Source organism: Rhagoletis pomonella, unplaced genomic scaffold, assembly GCF_013731165.1.
Source record: "Rhagoletis pomonella isolate Grant_MI unplaced genomic scaffold, Rhpom_1.0 Rhpom_scaffold_00013, whole genome shotgun sequence".
Lineage (NCBI taxonomy): Eukaryota > Metazoa > Arthropoda > Insecta > Diptera > Tephritidae > Rhagoletis > Rhagoletis pomonella.
The window spans coordinates 19,003,641-19,021,635 of NW_023458567.1; the positions used below are offsets into that span (position 1 = coordinate 19,003,641).

General features: G+C 35.2%; 1 protein-coding gene across 6 annotated transcripts in view; it reads right to left on the reverse strand.

Annotated features, from left to right (window-relative positions):
• The window catches only part of LOC118748925 (protein sprint), a 513,519-nt gene that overhangs the window by 179,033 nt on the left and 316,491 nt on the right, over positions 1 to 17,995 (reverse strand). For 4 of the 6 annotated variants that reach the window (XM_036483670.1, XM_036483672.1, XM_036483671.1 and 1 more), the window contains one exon: positions 4,336 to 5,375. The exons of the other annotated variants lie outside the window; for them this stretch is intronic. In XM_036483670.1, coding sequence (XP_036339563.1) covers positions 4,336 to 5,216 — 881 coding nt within the window. In that variant the 5' untranslated portion in view covers positions 5,217 to 5,375. The remainder of the gene's footprint in view (positions 1 to 4,335; positions 5,376 to 17,995) is intronic. 6 annotated transcript variants of the gene reach the window in all.

Sequence of the window (17,995 nt, forward strand, 5' to 3'; positions counted from 1 at the left end):
TAAATGGGAGGCAGTCGCATAAAAGCGCAACAAAGCCAGCTACCCACAAAAAAAAGAAGTAGGCGCAAATTTATGAGTAATGCAACACATATGGAGTAATGAAGCAAGAAAGAGCCACAAAAGCAACTGTCAAGTATGTATGGCATGCAATTCTACTACCGCCACTAGCACGAGACGTTGAAAGATGCTATGGCCGTTGCGGTTGCGTGTCGTACGCGAGAAGCGCACAAAACAAATTGCTACAATGCGACAACGAGCAAGAGCAGCAAAGCGCTAGCAATGTGTGTGTAAGCGCCAGTGTTGCCAGATGTAATCTTTTAACTGTAAATTACAGTTTTCAGACAACCTTACAGTTTTCTAAATTACCTCCTAGGATAAATAAATTTATTTTGTTTTTAATTTTCGGTTTTAACAAATAATCCCCTATATGGCAACATTATCAAAGTGCAAAATTTTAAAGAAAGAGCGCACAATATGCCAGCAAAGATGATGAGCAAGGAACGTGAAATCTTGGCAGCCCTGACGCAGGGTGGAATAAATGCAAGATTATTTAGAGAACAGAAAACGGTTTAAGTATACTTTTTAACGGTTTATGTTATTTAATTTTAAATAAATCGTTTTTTTGTTTTTTTATGTTTAATAAAACTTAAAAAACCTTAATAATTTAAAAACTTCATTTTTGAAGGTTAAAATTTTTTGGTCGAAAATACCATTTTTTCTGGAAATTTATAATGTAAAGAAAAAGAAAATCTGGAAATACTGGTATGCGCTGAGGTACAGAAGTATTTGTGCGCGGGTGTTTGCTCGTGTGTGTGTCGCCCGTTGACACACATTCGCCACACAGAAATTTCGATTTGGGTGATATTAAAAAATTATGATTGCCATTCATTGCGGCGGCCATTACTTAAGTTGTCACTGCTGATAGTTGCTGTTATTGTAATGCATTCCGCTACGACGACAATTTTATTACATTGGACACATTATGCTTATGAAAATATGATTATAAGACAATACGGCATTTCAGTGATCAAGTGCTGGGGACGTCGAAGGCAAGCTCATACATTTTCGAGTGATTAACAATCATTTCATTTTTTATTTATTAATATAATTAGTTTATATGTATAACCATCTCACCAAAAATCCCTCGCCGATTTTTTTTCTTTCCACATTCGTGTCCGAATCGCGGTGTCAAATGATCCCTGCTGATCATCAGTCAGGTTGAGCCTCTCATAGGTCTCAGTCGCAAATGGAGTCCATCGAATACTCGGGGCAACTTCCTAAGCCAATCACCTTTACTCGGGTACAGCGGATATCTACCCGATAGGATGACCTTTTTCGGAAGCACCGAGCTTACCAATCAGGGTTTGAAAGCACCGTCAGAATGGGCACTTGTACGTCAATACCGGATAAGTATGCGAAATAAAAAGTCGCTATGCGTCAAGAGTAGTGGAGGAGGCTTCTGAGATGGCACCCAAAAGGGTCAACATACTAGGGGTTGGCACTCGATGCTTTGCTTTGATAGCAAAAGATCATAAGCGTCATAGATGAATGAAGGCAGGATCCCTAGACGCCAATATAATTGTGTCCCTTCTGATAAAATAACCCAGGAGCGCGTCTGAAAGTGGTTTATTGGGTACTAAGTATCCGATAGATGAATTCGAATTCGTAAATACTTACAAATATATAGATTAAGTTCTGACAGAAAGTGGAACTGAAATCGGACTGTTCCATAAAAGAGAAAACTAACTATACCGGGTGCGTGGTGTATATCATTTCTGAAGGTATGTATAGTCTCTTTGTGCATCTAAAGCGGCAGGTAAACTTTTTTCTGTGACGTCAACTCTTAAATATGAGCAATTTGGATTAGATTTGGAGAGGTGTCCTCATGTAAATAGCCGAAGCTTTTTCATCCTTACCAGAAAGTCGATCATTTCTAAGGAATTTTCTCACCAAGCCTCCGACAAATTAACACGGAACCACCTAAAAAGCAGCCCACACCTCTAGTAAAAGTGTGTAAACGCTCTTTTAGCAGTTTACTGTACAGGTTATCCACATGAATTCCCAAAGAAGGTGCTAGGGTACTGCCTAAAAACGACAACCGCTAAGCGTCTACCAAGCAAATAAATTCCTACCTAGCTGCAGGTACAATAAAGGTTTACGCGTTTTGAGCGGCATCTCTGTTACTTTTTCGCTTAAGCTACCACAGCACGAACTGCTACCAGGCTAATAGCCTCGAAAACTGGACACTTTAAAGATATGGAAGGTTTCGATTTCATCCCTGATCATACAGAGTACTACGTCTCAGAAGTAGCTCTTGTAGCCTTTTCTCTACCCAAATTCCCTTAAGGGATTACTGGCTGGGATGGGGTGACTGAAAGAACAGAATTGTGGGTCGAAAATGGAAGGTAGAACTGTGGTTTTCAGGGAGAAATAGCTGACATTAAAGAAGTAGTGGACAACCTGCTAGGAAGTGTAAGGTTAGTTAGGGAGGTAAATACATACTTCAATAGCCAAGCGTCTGTCGAGCCTCTGAACGCAAGGGTAGTGCACTCGAAACTGGTCAACCTGCTTCTCAATTGCGTCGGTGTACTTTTTGTTTAGGCTAATTTGGCTAAGGAAACAAAGACAGGCTGACGACCGGGCAAGGAAAGGTGCCCTAGAAACGTTGCCATCAGAAAGAGAACAGTTGGACGCACCTCCGACCTTCTGCGATTTACTCTTCGATAGCTCAGCGAATGCCGGATCCTTCCGCGGGAACCTTCGTTTTGATTAGCCATTGTCCATTTCGCATTCACGTAGTAAGGCTAGAATTCTTATCTTATTCCACCTGTCATAGCTGCCATAAAGATGATACGGTGGAATCCACTCAGCACTTTCTTTCCGCCAGCCCATCTTCTCAAGATTCTCCTTTTTTTTTGGGAGAGAAGCTCGGTTAGATTTGAAATAAAACTAATTTTTAGTTTGTGAACCTTGCCGATGTTTGGTTGAGAACGATTTCGCGGGTAGATATAAAAAAAAAAACCGTTCGAAGTTTGGATAGCTTCAGCCTCGGTTTCAAAGCGGGATATTTGATAAATCGTCCTTTTGTCTGCTATCCAGGACTCGAGGGGTCGCCCTCCAGCAGAGAAATTTCGACACAACTTTCCCCATGCCCTTAGTCGATATAAGATGAAATTGAAAAAGAAGATGAATACGTAAAGGAATACGAAGATGGAGACGAAGATGATGATGAACAAACATAAGATAAGAAGATAAAGTTTAAGATGGACAGGAAAAGAAATTTGAAGAAGAATATAAATATTGAAGAGCACGGTAAAGATAAATATGTAGGTGAAGGTGAATATAAAGATGAAGCTTAACTTTTCCCGCGCGTAGGGATTTCAGGCACTCAGTTTTGGTTTGATTTGAAAAGTTGTCACACCATCGTTTCTTTTAACGATTTTTTTATTGATTTCTTAATTTACTACATATTATGTAAGTAGATTTCGTAAACTCGAAAATCTGTTTTTAAACATACTAATGTAGTTTTTATGCATTTTCCCAACTAATATCGCCTATCGTCTAAAGTCATAGTCTTCTTTAATATACCAAAATTATGTTGCAGTTGGCAGCTGTCGACATACTCAGTCCAATAAACAAAAAAGGATGCACGACAATGGACGATAACATAAAAGTCATATCATTTCCACTCCATTAAAATGTATCCCAAGCCACCATTAGCCCACTTACATATTTGCTGGCGACGGATTTTATTACTTTCATAAATGCATATGTGGGCGTGTGTGAGCCATGTGGACCTACATTTGTATTAAGTATGAAGTAGCAAAATCGCTGCGAGTTTAGACAGAGATTTTTCAAAACATATTAGCGTGATTTTAAGAGTGTCAGGCGAACGCGAATGCCAGAGAGCTGGGTGGAGGCAAATATGTAAAATGTATGCGCAATAGAGGCAATGCTCAGAGAGGGAAAGGGTAAAGGCGACGCGCCATAAAAATTGCCACTTCAATGCATTCGGCTTTGCCCAATGCTTTCTACAAAGGTGTGTGCCTCAATCACTAGCAGACAACATGGAGTCGTAATTTAAAACTTAGAGGGCGTAGAAAAAGCAATCACATACAGTGTTGCATTTGAAAGCGCACAACTGGCTTTAGCGTGAGTTTGGCACTGTAAGCCGAGCGAAAAGTGAAAACACTTACCTTAGTAAACAGTTATTAAAACATGATTTATGTATCATCGTCTCTTATCAGCTCTTTTGCAAATTCCCTTTCGATTTTATTTATTTAAAAATCATTACTGTATCTTGCAAATACCCAATTTCACCTCCCTTGCACTTACCACTTGTTCGCCTTGAATTGTGACACCTCCGCATAGCGTCGTCCCATCGGCACCTCTTGTGGGCTCAAGAGCGCATCGCACGGCGGTAGACTCTGTGGCTCTGGTGGCATCTCTTCCAACACCACAACCGCCTCTTCACTAGCTTCTATCTCTTCTGTATTCACCTCCTCAGCATCGGAACTGGTGCACTGATCGCCACAAGTGCTGCTGCTATTGCCGCCCTCATCCTTCACCAACGCTTCATTGACATAATTGTGTAGCTTTTCGCGCAGCGAGTAATCATCGATAGAGGATGATGCATTCGATAAGCAATTCTTGCGATCACCCTCATCGAGATCATCGATTAGATTGCCATTCTCCTCGAGATCATTGTAGTCATCGATGGCGACATCATCGCCCGAAGAAGTGCTAGTGTCGGTGCTGCTGGTGCGTGTCGAGCGTGAGACGCAGCTGTCGACGCTGGCTATGGAGTGGCGATTGCGTTTGGTATCGTTATCGAGTGGTTTTTTGAGAAATTCGCCTTCATCGACTTCGTCTTCAGTGCCGCCATTTGAGTTGGTCGAACAAATAGACGATTCGAGCAGTTGCTGCTTTGTGGAGCTAAGTTCTGGTGTCATGGCTTTGTTGTCGTGCTCGCCATCATCGACTGTCTCATTGCAGTTGTCGTTATCGATGGTGGAGCTTGTGAGATTGTTATCACGATCGGATAGTGCCTCTACTGGCTGTGGCACAATGATGAGTGAGGTGCGCTTGCGCATTGTCTCATCCTTGGCGTCCATGTTGTTTTTGAGCGTCTTGTCGGATTTGGCCAAAACGACGACTTCCACTTTGGAGGACTCGTAGGCGTTGTTATTGGCATGAAGGGCGTTGTCGGTAGACATTTTGCGGCTGCTGTTGTGTGAATTTGATGGATTTGGTTTTATTTGGCACGTTTTAACACTTTAAATTGATGAATTGCATTTTTGGAGATTATTTTGTGAGTTGTTTTTTTTTTTGTAAAATTTTACCTCTTTCAGAAGTATTATCCAGTAATTTTTCACCTGTTTTTAAAGATTGGATTTATGAATTCAGTATGTGGAACGAGAGTCCATCCAACGGAAAATATCACAAAAGTGTTGCTGAATGAGCAATTTCGCATTTTTTTAAGCTAATGTGTTTGCATTTTATATATATATATTTTTTTTTCTCTTAGCAGATCAAGTTAATATTAAAAAATATAAATTGTGAGAAATATGCCAGTAATAAATGTACATATAATAGGGCTTACCACTCGTATGCAAACATATTATGTACCTAGTAATTATCTAAGTTAGCTTAATGCCAATCATGCATATATGTATGTACATATGTACTCGTATGTAAATATCTTAAAATTAAGTCATGTGGCAAGCTTACATATAATATTTCTTAGGAAAAATTAGTGTTGGGAAGTATCGAGTACTTTTGAGGATCGATAATTTTAAGGATCGGATATTTTTTAGAGTACTGAGTATTTTCTTTAAATATACACATGTTGGTAACATTTCAATACTTAGTGTAGAAATTATTATTATTTATTTAAATTAATATATGAATCCCAAATTACGTCAAATGAATGGTTAACTGTACTGGGTACAAGTATTGTACTTGAAAATGATTGAAATGTGCAAATTGAGTACAATCATTTCTGAATACCCTTAAATGTAAATCAAACTCAGCACTTTTCAAGTCTATTCGACACTTAATACTGAGTACTTTGAATCGATCCTGAGTACATGTATCAAAGCGATTATTGGAACAGAGTATTTTTGAGTACTGAGTACTTTCGAGTTCTTTCAAGTTCTGAATACTTTCAAGTTCCTTGTTTGAGTACTGAGTACTTTCGAGTTCTTTTGTGAGTACTGAGTTATTTGGAGTACTCAGTATCGATACTTTTAAAAATCGGGTGCTGTCAATCCCTTCGAGAATCGAGTTCCGAGTACTTTTGTATCGATACTGCCCAACACTAATAAAAATGTTCAAATACTTTCCATTTCATACTTATTTTCAAATATTTTGCATACCTTTTCGTTTGATTAAGTCTAATTTTTTTGAACGATGGCAATCCTACTTACGATAATTTCGAAATAAAATTTTTTCTTTAATATTATATTTAACTTGCCTAAACTTAGGTATATACACATAAATTATGTTTCTTGGAGAGATGGCAACTCTATTAGGAAACTTAAATATTTTTTGATTTTGGAACGAATTTCCGTCGTCCCCTGTCAAATTTGGTTTGATTTCAGTATTATGCCATCTTCAGTGTCATATTTCGTATAATTTTATTGAGCGATGGCAACCCAACTCGAAAATAGTCGTTAAGAATATTTCCCAAAAAAACTTTCGTTTAAAGCTTACTATTATAGTAGAAGGTTGATCGAGCTTTGCTCGGAATGTATATACTTTTTTACGTTTTCAGGGTTTGAAAGATAGTAATTTGCATAGCTTTAATTTATAAATATTTTTGCTTTTGTGTAATAAATATTGTCAATAGATCTTATTATTTAACATTTCGTTATATGTACACAAATAGCCGGATATATGTGGCCCCCCGTCCAATGAGTATCAATGTAAATAAAGGATCAATGACAAAGACAACATCACGCTAGGAGTTCAAATGTGGAACAACAGAATTTAGAAAACCCAATTGCCGAGAGGTTCCTCGAGTACTTTGACACAGCTCCTTTCCAGGTGGTGCTGCCATGAACTGCCAAGGCTCATAAAACATCTTCGCATGTCCGATACATATGCAGGCACATGTACGCTTCCTATATATTTTTTTTTTACAGATATTCAAAATTTTTGGTCGCTCTCGAGTCATTAGACTTTAAAGTTGAAATTTTTTTCTTCAGTTTTTTTTATCAGTTGACGAAAATACCCTTTTACTAGTTCCAGAGGTTACAGTAATGCTCTTTGGCATCTTCACGACGCCAATTGGAATTTCACTGTACGCCCTGACACTGGTAGTACTTATAGACTGTGCACCATCGACCACGACGGCTTTTTGGCTCCAGGGAACTTTTTGACGGGCGCAGAATAGCCAAACTATGCGACTGGTCCATATAAAATTATACTGCTAAAGAAGCGAAAAGGTTCTATGATGCATCGATGTAAAAGAAAATAACAATTATCTTCAGCATAAAATGTGGTTTTCCACATCAAAAAAGAAACTCATGCTAAATTTAAAATTTCCTTTGCTCTGAAAGTAACCTTAAGAAATGCATATTCGAGTCACGTCAAGCAATATTAATAGGAGTTTACATATTTATGTACAATCAAGCATACTTTAATTCCTCTCAAATGTCAAATGCTATTTTTTAATGTTCGATAAAATTATTACCCACGCAGATGTGTCAATTTGAATTCGAAAGTACGAATATGATTTTTACGACTCGTAAAGTATCAATATTTGGTAGTCAAATAAAAAACACACCCGTACATATGTACATATGTCTTGTGGTCGTATGCCATATGGGACATACCAATATGTATCTATATATGTATGTACATACACACATATGTATGTATTTATCATCTCAGGATCAGGGCTGCCAACTATCCTTAGCTATTAGCTACCATATAGGTACCAAAAAAGGTGCCGTCCTTTTTAATCCTTCCCATTTAGCAATAAAATAAGAACTACATTTCTAAAACAAAAGTGCAATGCCAAAATTAGATAAACCAGTTGAATAATCTTTAGAAGTTAGAAAAGTTTAGTTGGATTTCACAAAAATGTAATGAAATATTACTATTTTTCAAAAGTGCCATTTTAATATAGTTTTTGTTAGAGTTTCAACTACATAAAAAAATAATAATGTTTATTAATTTACAAAATTCTACCAAAATTTTTTTTTTGACGTAGAAAACGTCTTACCTTAAGGTATGGGGGCTATGTTCAAATGTTGTAGTTGTAATTTTTAGAGCTTCACAAAAACGCTTATTGCACGAGAACTAATAAAGCGATTTCAAAGAAAAGTGTGGCGTTTCAAAGATAAAATTCCAAACCTGTCGACAGATTCATTTTTGTAAATAACCAATTCGGTTTCTGTCGTAAAAACAACGGTAAACATTGCCTTATTTTGGGGCCAATTTTGAGCCTTTAAAGTGCTCTAGCAACTTATTGTTGGCATATATAACTTTCATTTTCGGGATATAGGTTCTTTGGAGCAGTAGAAATATTATCGGGTACAAATTTTATATAAATTTAACAAATATTGAGCATTTTAAAGCAAAAAATTGTTGAAAAAATTTGCTCGAAAACCGCTCGAATGATTTTGTTTTTGTTTTCTTTAATCAAAAATTCAAGAGTTTTCCTTTCGTTTGGTATATGGGAAGTATTGGTTGATATCTTCTATATATGTTTATTTTATTCAAATATATGGGCATAAATGATTTTCCATACAAAATCACCTCGTCATCATTTTGCAAACACGTGCATATGTTGGAAGTGTGGGAAGGAGACAAAAAGTATGTATGCGTATGTAATGCGGCTTTTGATCGCAGCGTATGTACATATGTAAATGCATATATACGTACATATGAAAGTTTCACTTAATGTGGATCTGTTTGGTTTTGTTATCGATATTTTTATCGATTTTGTTATCGATTTTGCTATCGATATTTTTATAGATTTTGTTGCCGATATTTTAATCGATTTTGCCATCGATATTTTTATCGGTTTTGTTACCGATATTTTCACCGATTTTGTTATCGAAATTTGTATCGATGTTGTTATTGATTTTGCTATCGATATTTTCGGAACTTATCGATATAATGATCGATATTTTTATCGATTTTGTAATCGATTCTGTTATTGATTTTATTATTGATTATTTATCGGTTTTGTTATCGATACTTTTCTTGATTGTTTTAACAATTTTGTTATCGATATTTTTGTCGCTTTTGTCATCAATATTTTTATCGATTTTTCTATAGATTTGTTATCGCTTTTGTTGTCGGTATTTTTATCGGTTTTTTTACCGATTTTGCTATCGATATTGCCATCGCTTTTGTTATCGATAGTTTTATCGATTTTTTTATCGAATTTATTACCGATTTTGTAATGGATTTTTTGATAGATTTTGTTATCAATTTTGTTATTGACTTTGGAATCGATTTTGTTATCGATTTTGTAATCGATTTTTCGATAGATTTTGTAATCGATTTTGTAATCGATTTAGTTAACGATTTTGTTATCGATATTTTTATCGATTTTGTTATCGATTTTATTAGCGCTTTTGTTATCGATATTTTTTTCTTAGTTTGTGCTTTCGTTTTTGACTTGGATATGCTCTTAACCATACCACGTATTCTACGTTTAAATTTAGCGGGTGTATCTCCGATACAGCCTGCAGACCAAGACGAAGGCGCTGGACTGTTCCTTTTTTAAGTGGTGGTAAGGTTTGCGTGTCCACAAGTGTAGTTATAGTTAACACAATCCTAATAGTAATCGTCAGCGTATCTGAAAACTATAATAGCTTTTGGATAAAAAAGAGTTTCCTAATTCTTTCCATCTAATTATCGAGTGAAGTTCATTAACATTACCATTGAAAAGTGATACAGTTTTACATAATCAACTGCATTGGTCATAGTACAATATTACTGACGACAAAAAAATAAAAATAAATAAAAGATAAAAATTAATTGGAATAAACTCAAGTGAAGAGAAAAAAGAATAATTGGACACCCAGAAATCAAAAAGAAAATATACGAATGGTCGATTTCTAAGAAAATTGCGTAACCTGCAGTAAACGTAAGCTGAATTACAGTTTGAACGAAATGCGATTATAGGTAAAAGAAACAAAACATAACAAAATAAAAATAAATGTTAAAATCCCAAACTGCAAACGAAAAATACGAGGGCGATTTGATTTACTAAATTTTGTTGCGGTTCTGCCAGCACCAAGGGAACCCGAACGTGCAGGTTACCCAAAAATGTCGTCACTCCAGAAAACGTCGATGAAATCAGAGACTAAAAAGTAGCCAAAGTAGTGGACTTCTCCGGGTGCACCAAAATTGGCGAAGGTTGGTTTACCAGCCGACATTTATTTCCTTCAAAAGGGTCAAATGAGTACCGGGCTTAAAGGACAGATACGACATTGATTTGCAGCTAAAGCTTCCACATTTGGCGAACAAATAAGCGGATTTTCATCAAGCCAATGCACGGGTGAACATGTGTGCGGTCGCGGTGACCCAAGTTTTATGAATTGGATAACGAATTGATCCCTCCTTCAACACATTTGCTGCTTATAAACGAGAAAAATTGACACTATAATAGGAGAGTTGGCTGGAATTAAGAGGTAATCACTGAAACAAATGCCCTTTTTTGGAGAAACTTGAGGAAATACATAAGCGTAAATGGATAATTACAATCATTTAAAAAAACTCTAAACTAAAAAGGGACTAAGTTATGAAATAAAACGTTTTTTGCTGAATAAAAAGTTTTTAATCAAAGAGTCACTGACATATCAAACTGCTCTCGTATAATATGTAAGTTAGTGTACTTCAATTTGTGAACATATTTATCCACTTATGTATGTATGAAGTGTAATCAAATATCTTTAGCAGAAATTATTGCTCGTCGGGTGATTCTCGTACCTGAAAATATGTAGTTCGAAATTAATAAACAGCTATAAAACATTTTCGTCAGCAGCTTTTTAGATGGCAGGAAGCAGCGCAAAGCGAAAGGTCATTTGCTTTTAAAGCCATTTCTTTTCTATTTTCATTCGAATTACATAAATACATATCGTCGTTTAAAGTACAAAACCGCGTATGTGAGGTTGCATAAATAATTTGGTAGAGAGTAAAAACACTCTAATTGCTTTCCTCTTTTATAAAGCAATCGCATTTCTGGCTGGTATATTTCAGGACGAATGGATAAGACTTCAGCCAAGAGCCTCGGTGAGCAAATCCAATTTTTGGTAAAAAAGTTTGCAGAAAGGCGATATGCGGTTTTGTACTTTAAACGACGTTAGGTATGTGTGGTCTGACTTGGATTTTTTCGCAAAGTAAAAATTACCGGGTATAAGTATGTTTGTACATATGTATGTATGTATGTTAAGCATAATATGCCATTCTAGGAAGATCAACAATTTACAAATTTTCATACGCTTCGCTGGTTGTGGAACTGCCATCGAAAATTCGTTCTTTTTGGACAAATACACAAACATATGTAACTAAACTGCATACAAATAGCTAGGTATAATTGTATTTTTTCTTATATTTTTTTATTCAAATTGGCGACTAAGCAATTATTTGCCATTTTAAGCGTAATTTTTTCTAAAGCTATATTCGTTCCCGCGAAACCAATTAAGCTAATTTACGTAATCAATTTACTTATTGTGATTTCGTTTCTTCAAAAAAATGTTGCCCTATCCCGGTGCAAAATGTGTTTGATGTTACACTAAACCCTGTAAAAAGGCATGTTTTTGCGTTTGGGCTGAGATTTTTATTATGGATATTTTATTAGAAATGTTAAAATATTGCTATTAAAAATTTATAATAATTTACCTCATTAATTTTTCTCTTTTTAACCGACTTCAAGAAAAGGAGGAGGTTATCAATTCATCGGAATATTTTTTTTATGTATGTTACCGCATAACTTTGGACAACATAAACCGATTTCGATAATTCTTTTTCTGGTGCCTCAGGGGAGGTCCCATACTAATTTTGTTTAGATCCGATCATTGGATCACGAAGAAATTAACGGTACTTCTAAATATTTATATGAGAATTGAAGTCGGTTGTGTTTTTTGCTTAAAACGTACTTGTTATTGTAAAAATCGAGTTATATAGAGCCCTACAATGGAAATTTTTATTGCATAAAGTTTATTATGAACTCATTGAAGAGTTAAAACCAGCGTTGCCGAATTGACGATTTCGTCGTCATTTTGACGTTTTTTTTTATTTAGCTCAATGACGATTTGACGATTTTCCCCGTAATGACGATCTTTTATTTTAGTTTTTCCACTAAATTACATAAGTATACAACCATGCATTTGTTCTACCACCGTGCTTTTAGTTATTTTAAGTTTGTTCTAGAATTGTAACCAAATAGTTAATTTGCACTGCTGACTAACTTGAAAGAGACAGAAAAGTAGGAGAGGGAATTTGTTCAGTCAAAATTATCCATCAGTTAGTAAATGCTAATGTTACTTTAAGGGTCTTCATATCCATTTTGGTAGTTTTGGTAAATTGCTGGTTGACACTCGGTAATTGTATCAACTGTGATCGTCCTTTTCAGTTTTCTTTTGTAAGTCTGGTAAATTATCTTTATTAACTAACAGCTGATTCAAAGCGTTTTTTCCAAAAAAAAATAAAATTTAAGGAATTTTACTTACTCATATACGTTATGCCTTTCGGGTTCTTTTGACCAAACATCCATTACATGTTTTTGGAGTCGCTGAACACGAATCTGACAGAGAAAATCCGAGGAAAAAATCTAGACGGGATGGAGCAAAACGGACTTCAAATTCGTGTTCAGCGACTCCAAAAACATGTGATAGACTAGGTTTGGTCAAAGGAACCTTTCATCGATTTTTTTGTGGACCTGTGTAAGCTTAAAAAAGGAAAATGAAAAAAAAAAAACAACTGTGCGCTGAATCTGGGACCAACTAATGGAAGCTTACAGCTCTACCTATTTGGGTACGGCCTTACTGACAATATTCTTTTTAATGATATGAATTGATTGCCATATGGAAATTAAAAGAAATTAGGAAGAAGTTCTCGTAGATGAATTAAAGAAGACATTTCACAAAATTAAGAATTGTTTCTTTATAAATGATGCACATACAGATTTCCTCTACGAAATGTAATTTTTAAAGGAGTTCTTATAAATAAAATTAATCAAAATTTTTACATAAACACAATAAGGAATCTCTATGGAATTTTCTTAGATTTTTCGCCTTTTTTACCCCCTAGTCTAATAACTTTTCATAGTGACAAACCTCTTCTGTAAGTCAAATTTTTCTCTATGTGTGAGTGTGTTTGTGCTGTCAAAAGCTTCTCATAAGAAACCTATCTTTTGTTTGCAGTCGGCGTAAAACTGAAGGATCCGGTAAATATGAGAAGACAACACCGAAGCCACTACAAAAATTGAGGATAAGCGCGACCAAGCACTTAGCAAAATGCATGTAGCGCCAACTCTTCTTTTTTATATAAAAAATATAGCAGATATCAATACATAAGAAACAGTAGTATGTATTCGAAGTACATATACTTATTTCATTTATTTCATTCAAAGTGCTTTTATAATGTATTTGCGACATCAAAGACGAAACGGGTTCACCAAAATCACTTTTATCAGAAAATTTAAATTTATTTATTTTATGCAAACTGAAATACAAGTTGATGTGCGTACCAGAAAGAGCCCTTTATTTACATTTGCAGCAATGATACCTTCTATCGACGTAAGGCAAACCGCCCCACATGCTCTTCCCACCCATTCCAAAGATTGCAGCTAGCAACCCTAAACGTAAGTCAGTCCAGGCAGCAGCAAAAAAAAAAAACGAGTATATCGCACAACCCCATCACAAAGGCATTGGTTTACAAATTCTATAAACACCAGTCAAATTTGCCATTGAGATGCGTTGCTGTGAGATATGTATTTTCTAAGCCCGCTGGTGCTGAATCATTTGTCATGCCAACCGACGAGGACAAGTCTACGCAACACGCTGGAAAAAAAATAAAATTTCAGCAAAATACTGGACTATTTATGGTTATGCTAGAGTAGCTTAGTATGAGTGGATATGTGAGTGCGTGAGTATATGTATGTACACGGTTAAAAATTTCGGTTTTAATTTTAAACTTTTTGGACTACATATATGACCAAACTAAATTCAGTTTCAAATACAAACCTTCCAAGTTTAAAAAAAAGAGAGCACATATGTTGGGTTTAGAATTTAAACAATTCGGTTTAAATGTTAAACCCAAACATTTTCATAATTAAGAATAAAAAAAAAAAACAATCTTAATCTGGTTGGGATTGAACCCGGACAGCCTTGGTAGCAACCAATTGTATCAAGCATCTTTGCACACTCAGCTACAGCCACGCATGTAAATGTGCTTTCATATGTTGAGTTTGAATCAACACCACAATTCGCTGTGCAAACATATTCTATTTCGGTTTAGATTTTAAATCAAAGTTTCTTTTTTGAAACCTAGAAACTAGAATTAAAACATTTTGGTTTGATTTTTAAACCACGAACTTTTTGGGCTAAAATTTAAACCAGAATATATTAAAAATTGAGTAAAACTATTGACTGGTTTAAAAAGTAGACTATAAAAGTTTAAAAAAGGCAGTAGTCCCAGCGCGGTTTAAAAATTAAACCCAAATTTTTGACCGTGTATATATATTATTCTGCTCTCACACGATTCAATTTTCTAATTTAATACTAAATTATGACTTTAGCACGTGTACGAGGCGCCTACACCACCGCAGATGAACTCTATTCATTGAATGGGGAAGGTATGTATGTATGTATGTACTTAGGTAGTCATGTTTCTTCTTATCTACATATGTACATACATACATACATACATATGTATATGATTGTAAAGGTACACAAGTCAAATTACCTTTGCGTATTTTTACATAAATACTACCGACAAATATGTCAGCAGCTCACATTCGGTATTCGCTTGGAATTGATGAAATGAAATTATGCTCCATGGCACGAGTCAGCCATTATTCTTCCTGTTGCGATATTAATTCATTCAAAAATTTTAAAACCAGAAAAACAAATTGAATTTGTCAACCGACAACACTACTTAGGTTGAGCTGAAAACCCCAGTAGGAAAATTGTTTGAAACTATGTACATAGTTCACTTCTATTTAGTGTACTCCGAACCCAATTTAGTAATAGCAGAGGTGAATTTACGAACATCTATCGCTTATTACTCAAACGGGGATCAATGCCAGACTCGCCAGATAGGTCAACGCCCACTCTCTACTTAAAATTTTTCCTACAGCGTAAATTGGCGTGTGAGCTGAGTTTATTCTTTAAGTTATTTACAAATAAATACATAAGTAGATATATATAATTTTTCTGCTCCGCAGACCACTTCAACATTTTTTAACATATCTTCTCCCCCATTTCGAATTCGCTTTATGCTTTTCTTATTTGGAATCAATTATTTTGACACCGTAAATTCATCAAAAAGAAAGCGGCGATATATTTGTCACCCTAATTGAACTTGCAGCCGGTCTCTATTCTCCTTCTCACCCTTACCTCATTAAATTGACAGCACTTGGGCTATTTTTAAATTTTTAATGACTTCTATAAACCTGCGCCTCGGTAAATGAGAAAACCATTCAACCCCCGCAAAGATGGCACAATGAGGTTAAGAGTAACCTCAGGGAACGACTTGCTTGTGAGGTTGTTGTGGTGCTTACATTTTTGGTATAATTTCCGAAATTTCGGAATTGTAGAGGGGTGATTGTGTTTATTTTGGCATGGCAACGGCGGTAAATAGATTTAAATTTCACTTTTATTGCAAAACATAAGGGAATATATCGTCGCTCCCAACGAAGAGTAGCACATCTCAAATTACCGTGGAAGACTAGCACATTTCACTTTTCGCGTCGAAGACTAGCACATTTCATTATTCGCGTCGAAAAGTAGCACATTTCAGATTTTCGCGTGGAAGACTAGCACATTTCACTATTCGCGTGGAAGAGTAGCACATTTCAGAATTTTGCGTGGAAGAGTAGCACATTTCAGATTTTTGCGTGGAAGAGTAGCACATTTCACTATTTGCGTGGAAGACTAGCACTTTTCAGATTTTTGCGTGGAAGAGTAGCACATTTCAGATTTTTGCGTGGAAGACTAGCACATTTCAGATTTTTGCGTGGAAGAGTAGCACATTTCAGATACTCGCGTAGAAGAATAGCGAATTCATATAAAGTGGTACTAGCAGCCGTACAAAAACCAAACATACGTGTATGTAATAATTATTTCTCCTCGACTAAGCTGAGAGTTTAATGTTGTGTATGGAGCTTTTCGGTATTTTATTACAACAAGAATAAACGTTTATTTTCCTCCTACTCGTTTGGACGCATATTCGCGTCTTCCTCAGGGAATCTATTTATAAATACGAGAAACATATATGTGCATTAGGGTGGTCCAAAAATGCATGTGAAAAAGTAAAGTCGGAATTTTTATGCTCTCACCCCCCAATATTGTTCTATACCGAAAAAATAGTTAGAGGTCGCTCAAAGCGCCCAAAGTTTCCCATGTACATATTTTATATGGGGAAAAACACTTTTGGTAGAAATGGTATATAATTCAAAAAAACTATTTTTCTATCGGAAAACTTTTTTCAGCTGCAGGATTCCCAATAATAATACCCAATTGTTTACTTAACCTTTTTTCATCGCAACTATAATTTGTAGGTCCGCCAAAAACCCCAAAAACCCCGAAAAATGCAATGGGGGACAAATAAAAAATCGTTAGTATTAAAAAATTGTTAAATAAATAATTGCGTATTATTATTGAAAGTCTCCTGAAAATAACCAGAGTTTTCTGATCGAAAAATATTGATTTTCAAAAATTCTATACCATTTCTACGAAAAGTTGTTTTTTCCCATACAAAAATACAGGGAAAACTTTGAGCGCTTTGAACGACCACTAAATATTTTTTGATTTAAAAAAAAAATATCGGTACACTTTTCTATATACAACAATCCTAGGGAGTGAGAGCATTACAATTCCGACTACTGTTTTTGGACCACCCTAATGTACATGCAGTCATATCAAAAGCACCTCATTTCAAAGTGATATTGTTTTCCACTTATTTTTATTTACTTATTTTTAAGAATTTTCATTAAAATAAAGTTCATTCTCTGAAGAAGTCCATATAAACCCATGATTCAATAATAGAAAGGTTTTGTAATAAAACAGTCTTCTCGCTCCCACACATAAAATCGGCTCCTTTACTTGTGCATAATGTTGCTTACTCTAGAGTTTCTAGTGATATTAGTAGTAAAACCAAAAATTCTTCATACTAAATATTCGTTGGCGTCACCTTGGTTTGCGTAATTTTCTAGAACAAGTGTAGAATAGCGACCGTTTAGCTATAAAATAACCAAACATGCCGATTGATAGAACTTTTTACGCTGATTTCAACGATACCAAATTTATTTGTCACTGGTAAAAAAAGAAGATATAAGAGGTTTATTTGTATTTTTTATTATCACTAAATTGTTGAAACCCAAAAGTAGATCATGATAAAGTATGTAATATCGAATTAAAGATAATAACTTGTACTTTCTAAATTATATAAAATTCTTTACCATTAATTATGCAGTTTTTTCAAAAAAGGTTATTTCATGAAAAAATAATATTTCTTGGATTTTTAGTGGTTTTGTTTTAAAAATACAAAAAGCTATAAGTTATGTACATCAGCTGAAGAACAAATTAATGACCTTTATGGTGACGTCATTAGCTGTTTAATTGGTTATAAATTACATAACATATTAATATTTAAAATATCTAAAAACTGAACTTTAACCTTCTAGAACCTCTTCATTTTTTACTTGCGCCAAATCATTTTGGCATGGCTGAAATGAGCATAAAAAGTTCTATTGATCCGCATTTATAGTTTTTGCATAGCTGAACGGTCGGCATTCTAGATTTGTTCC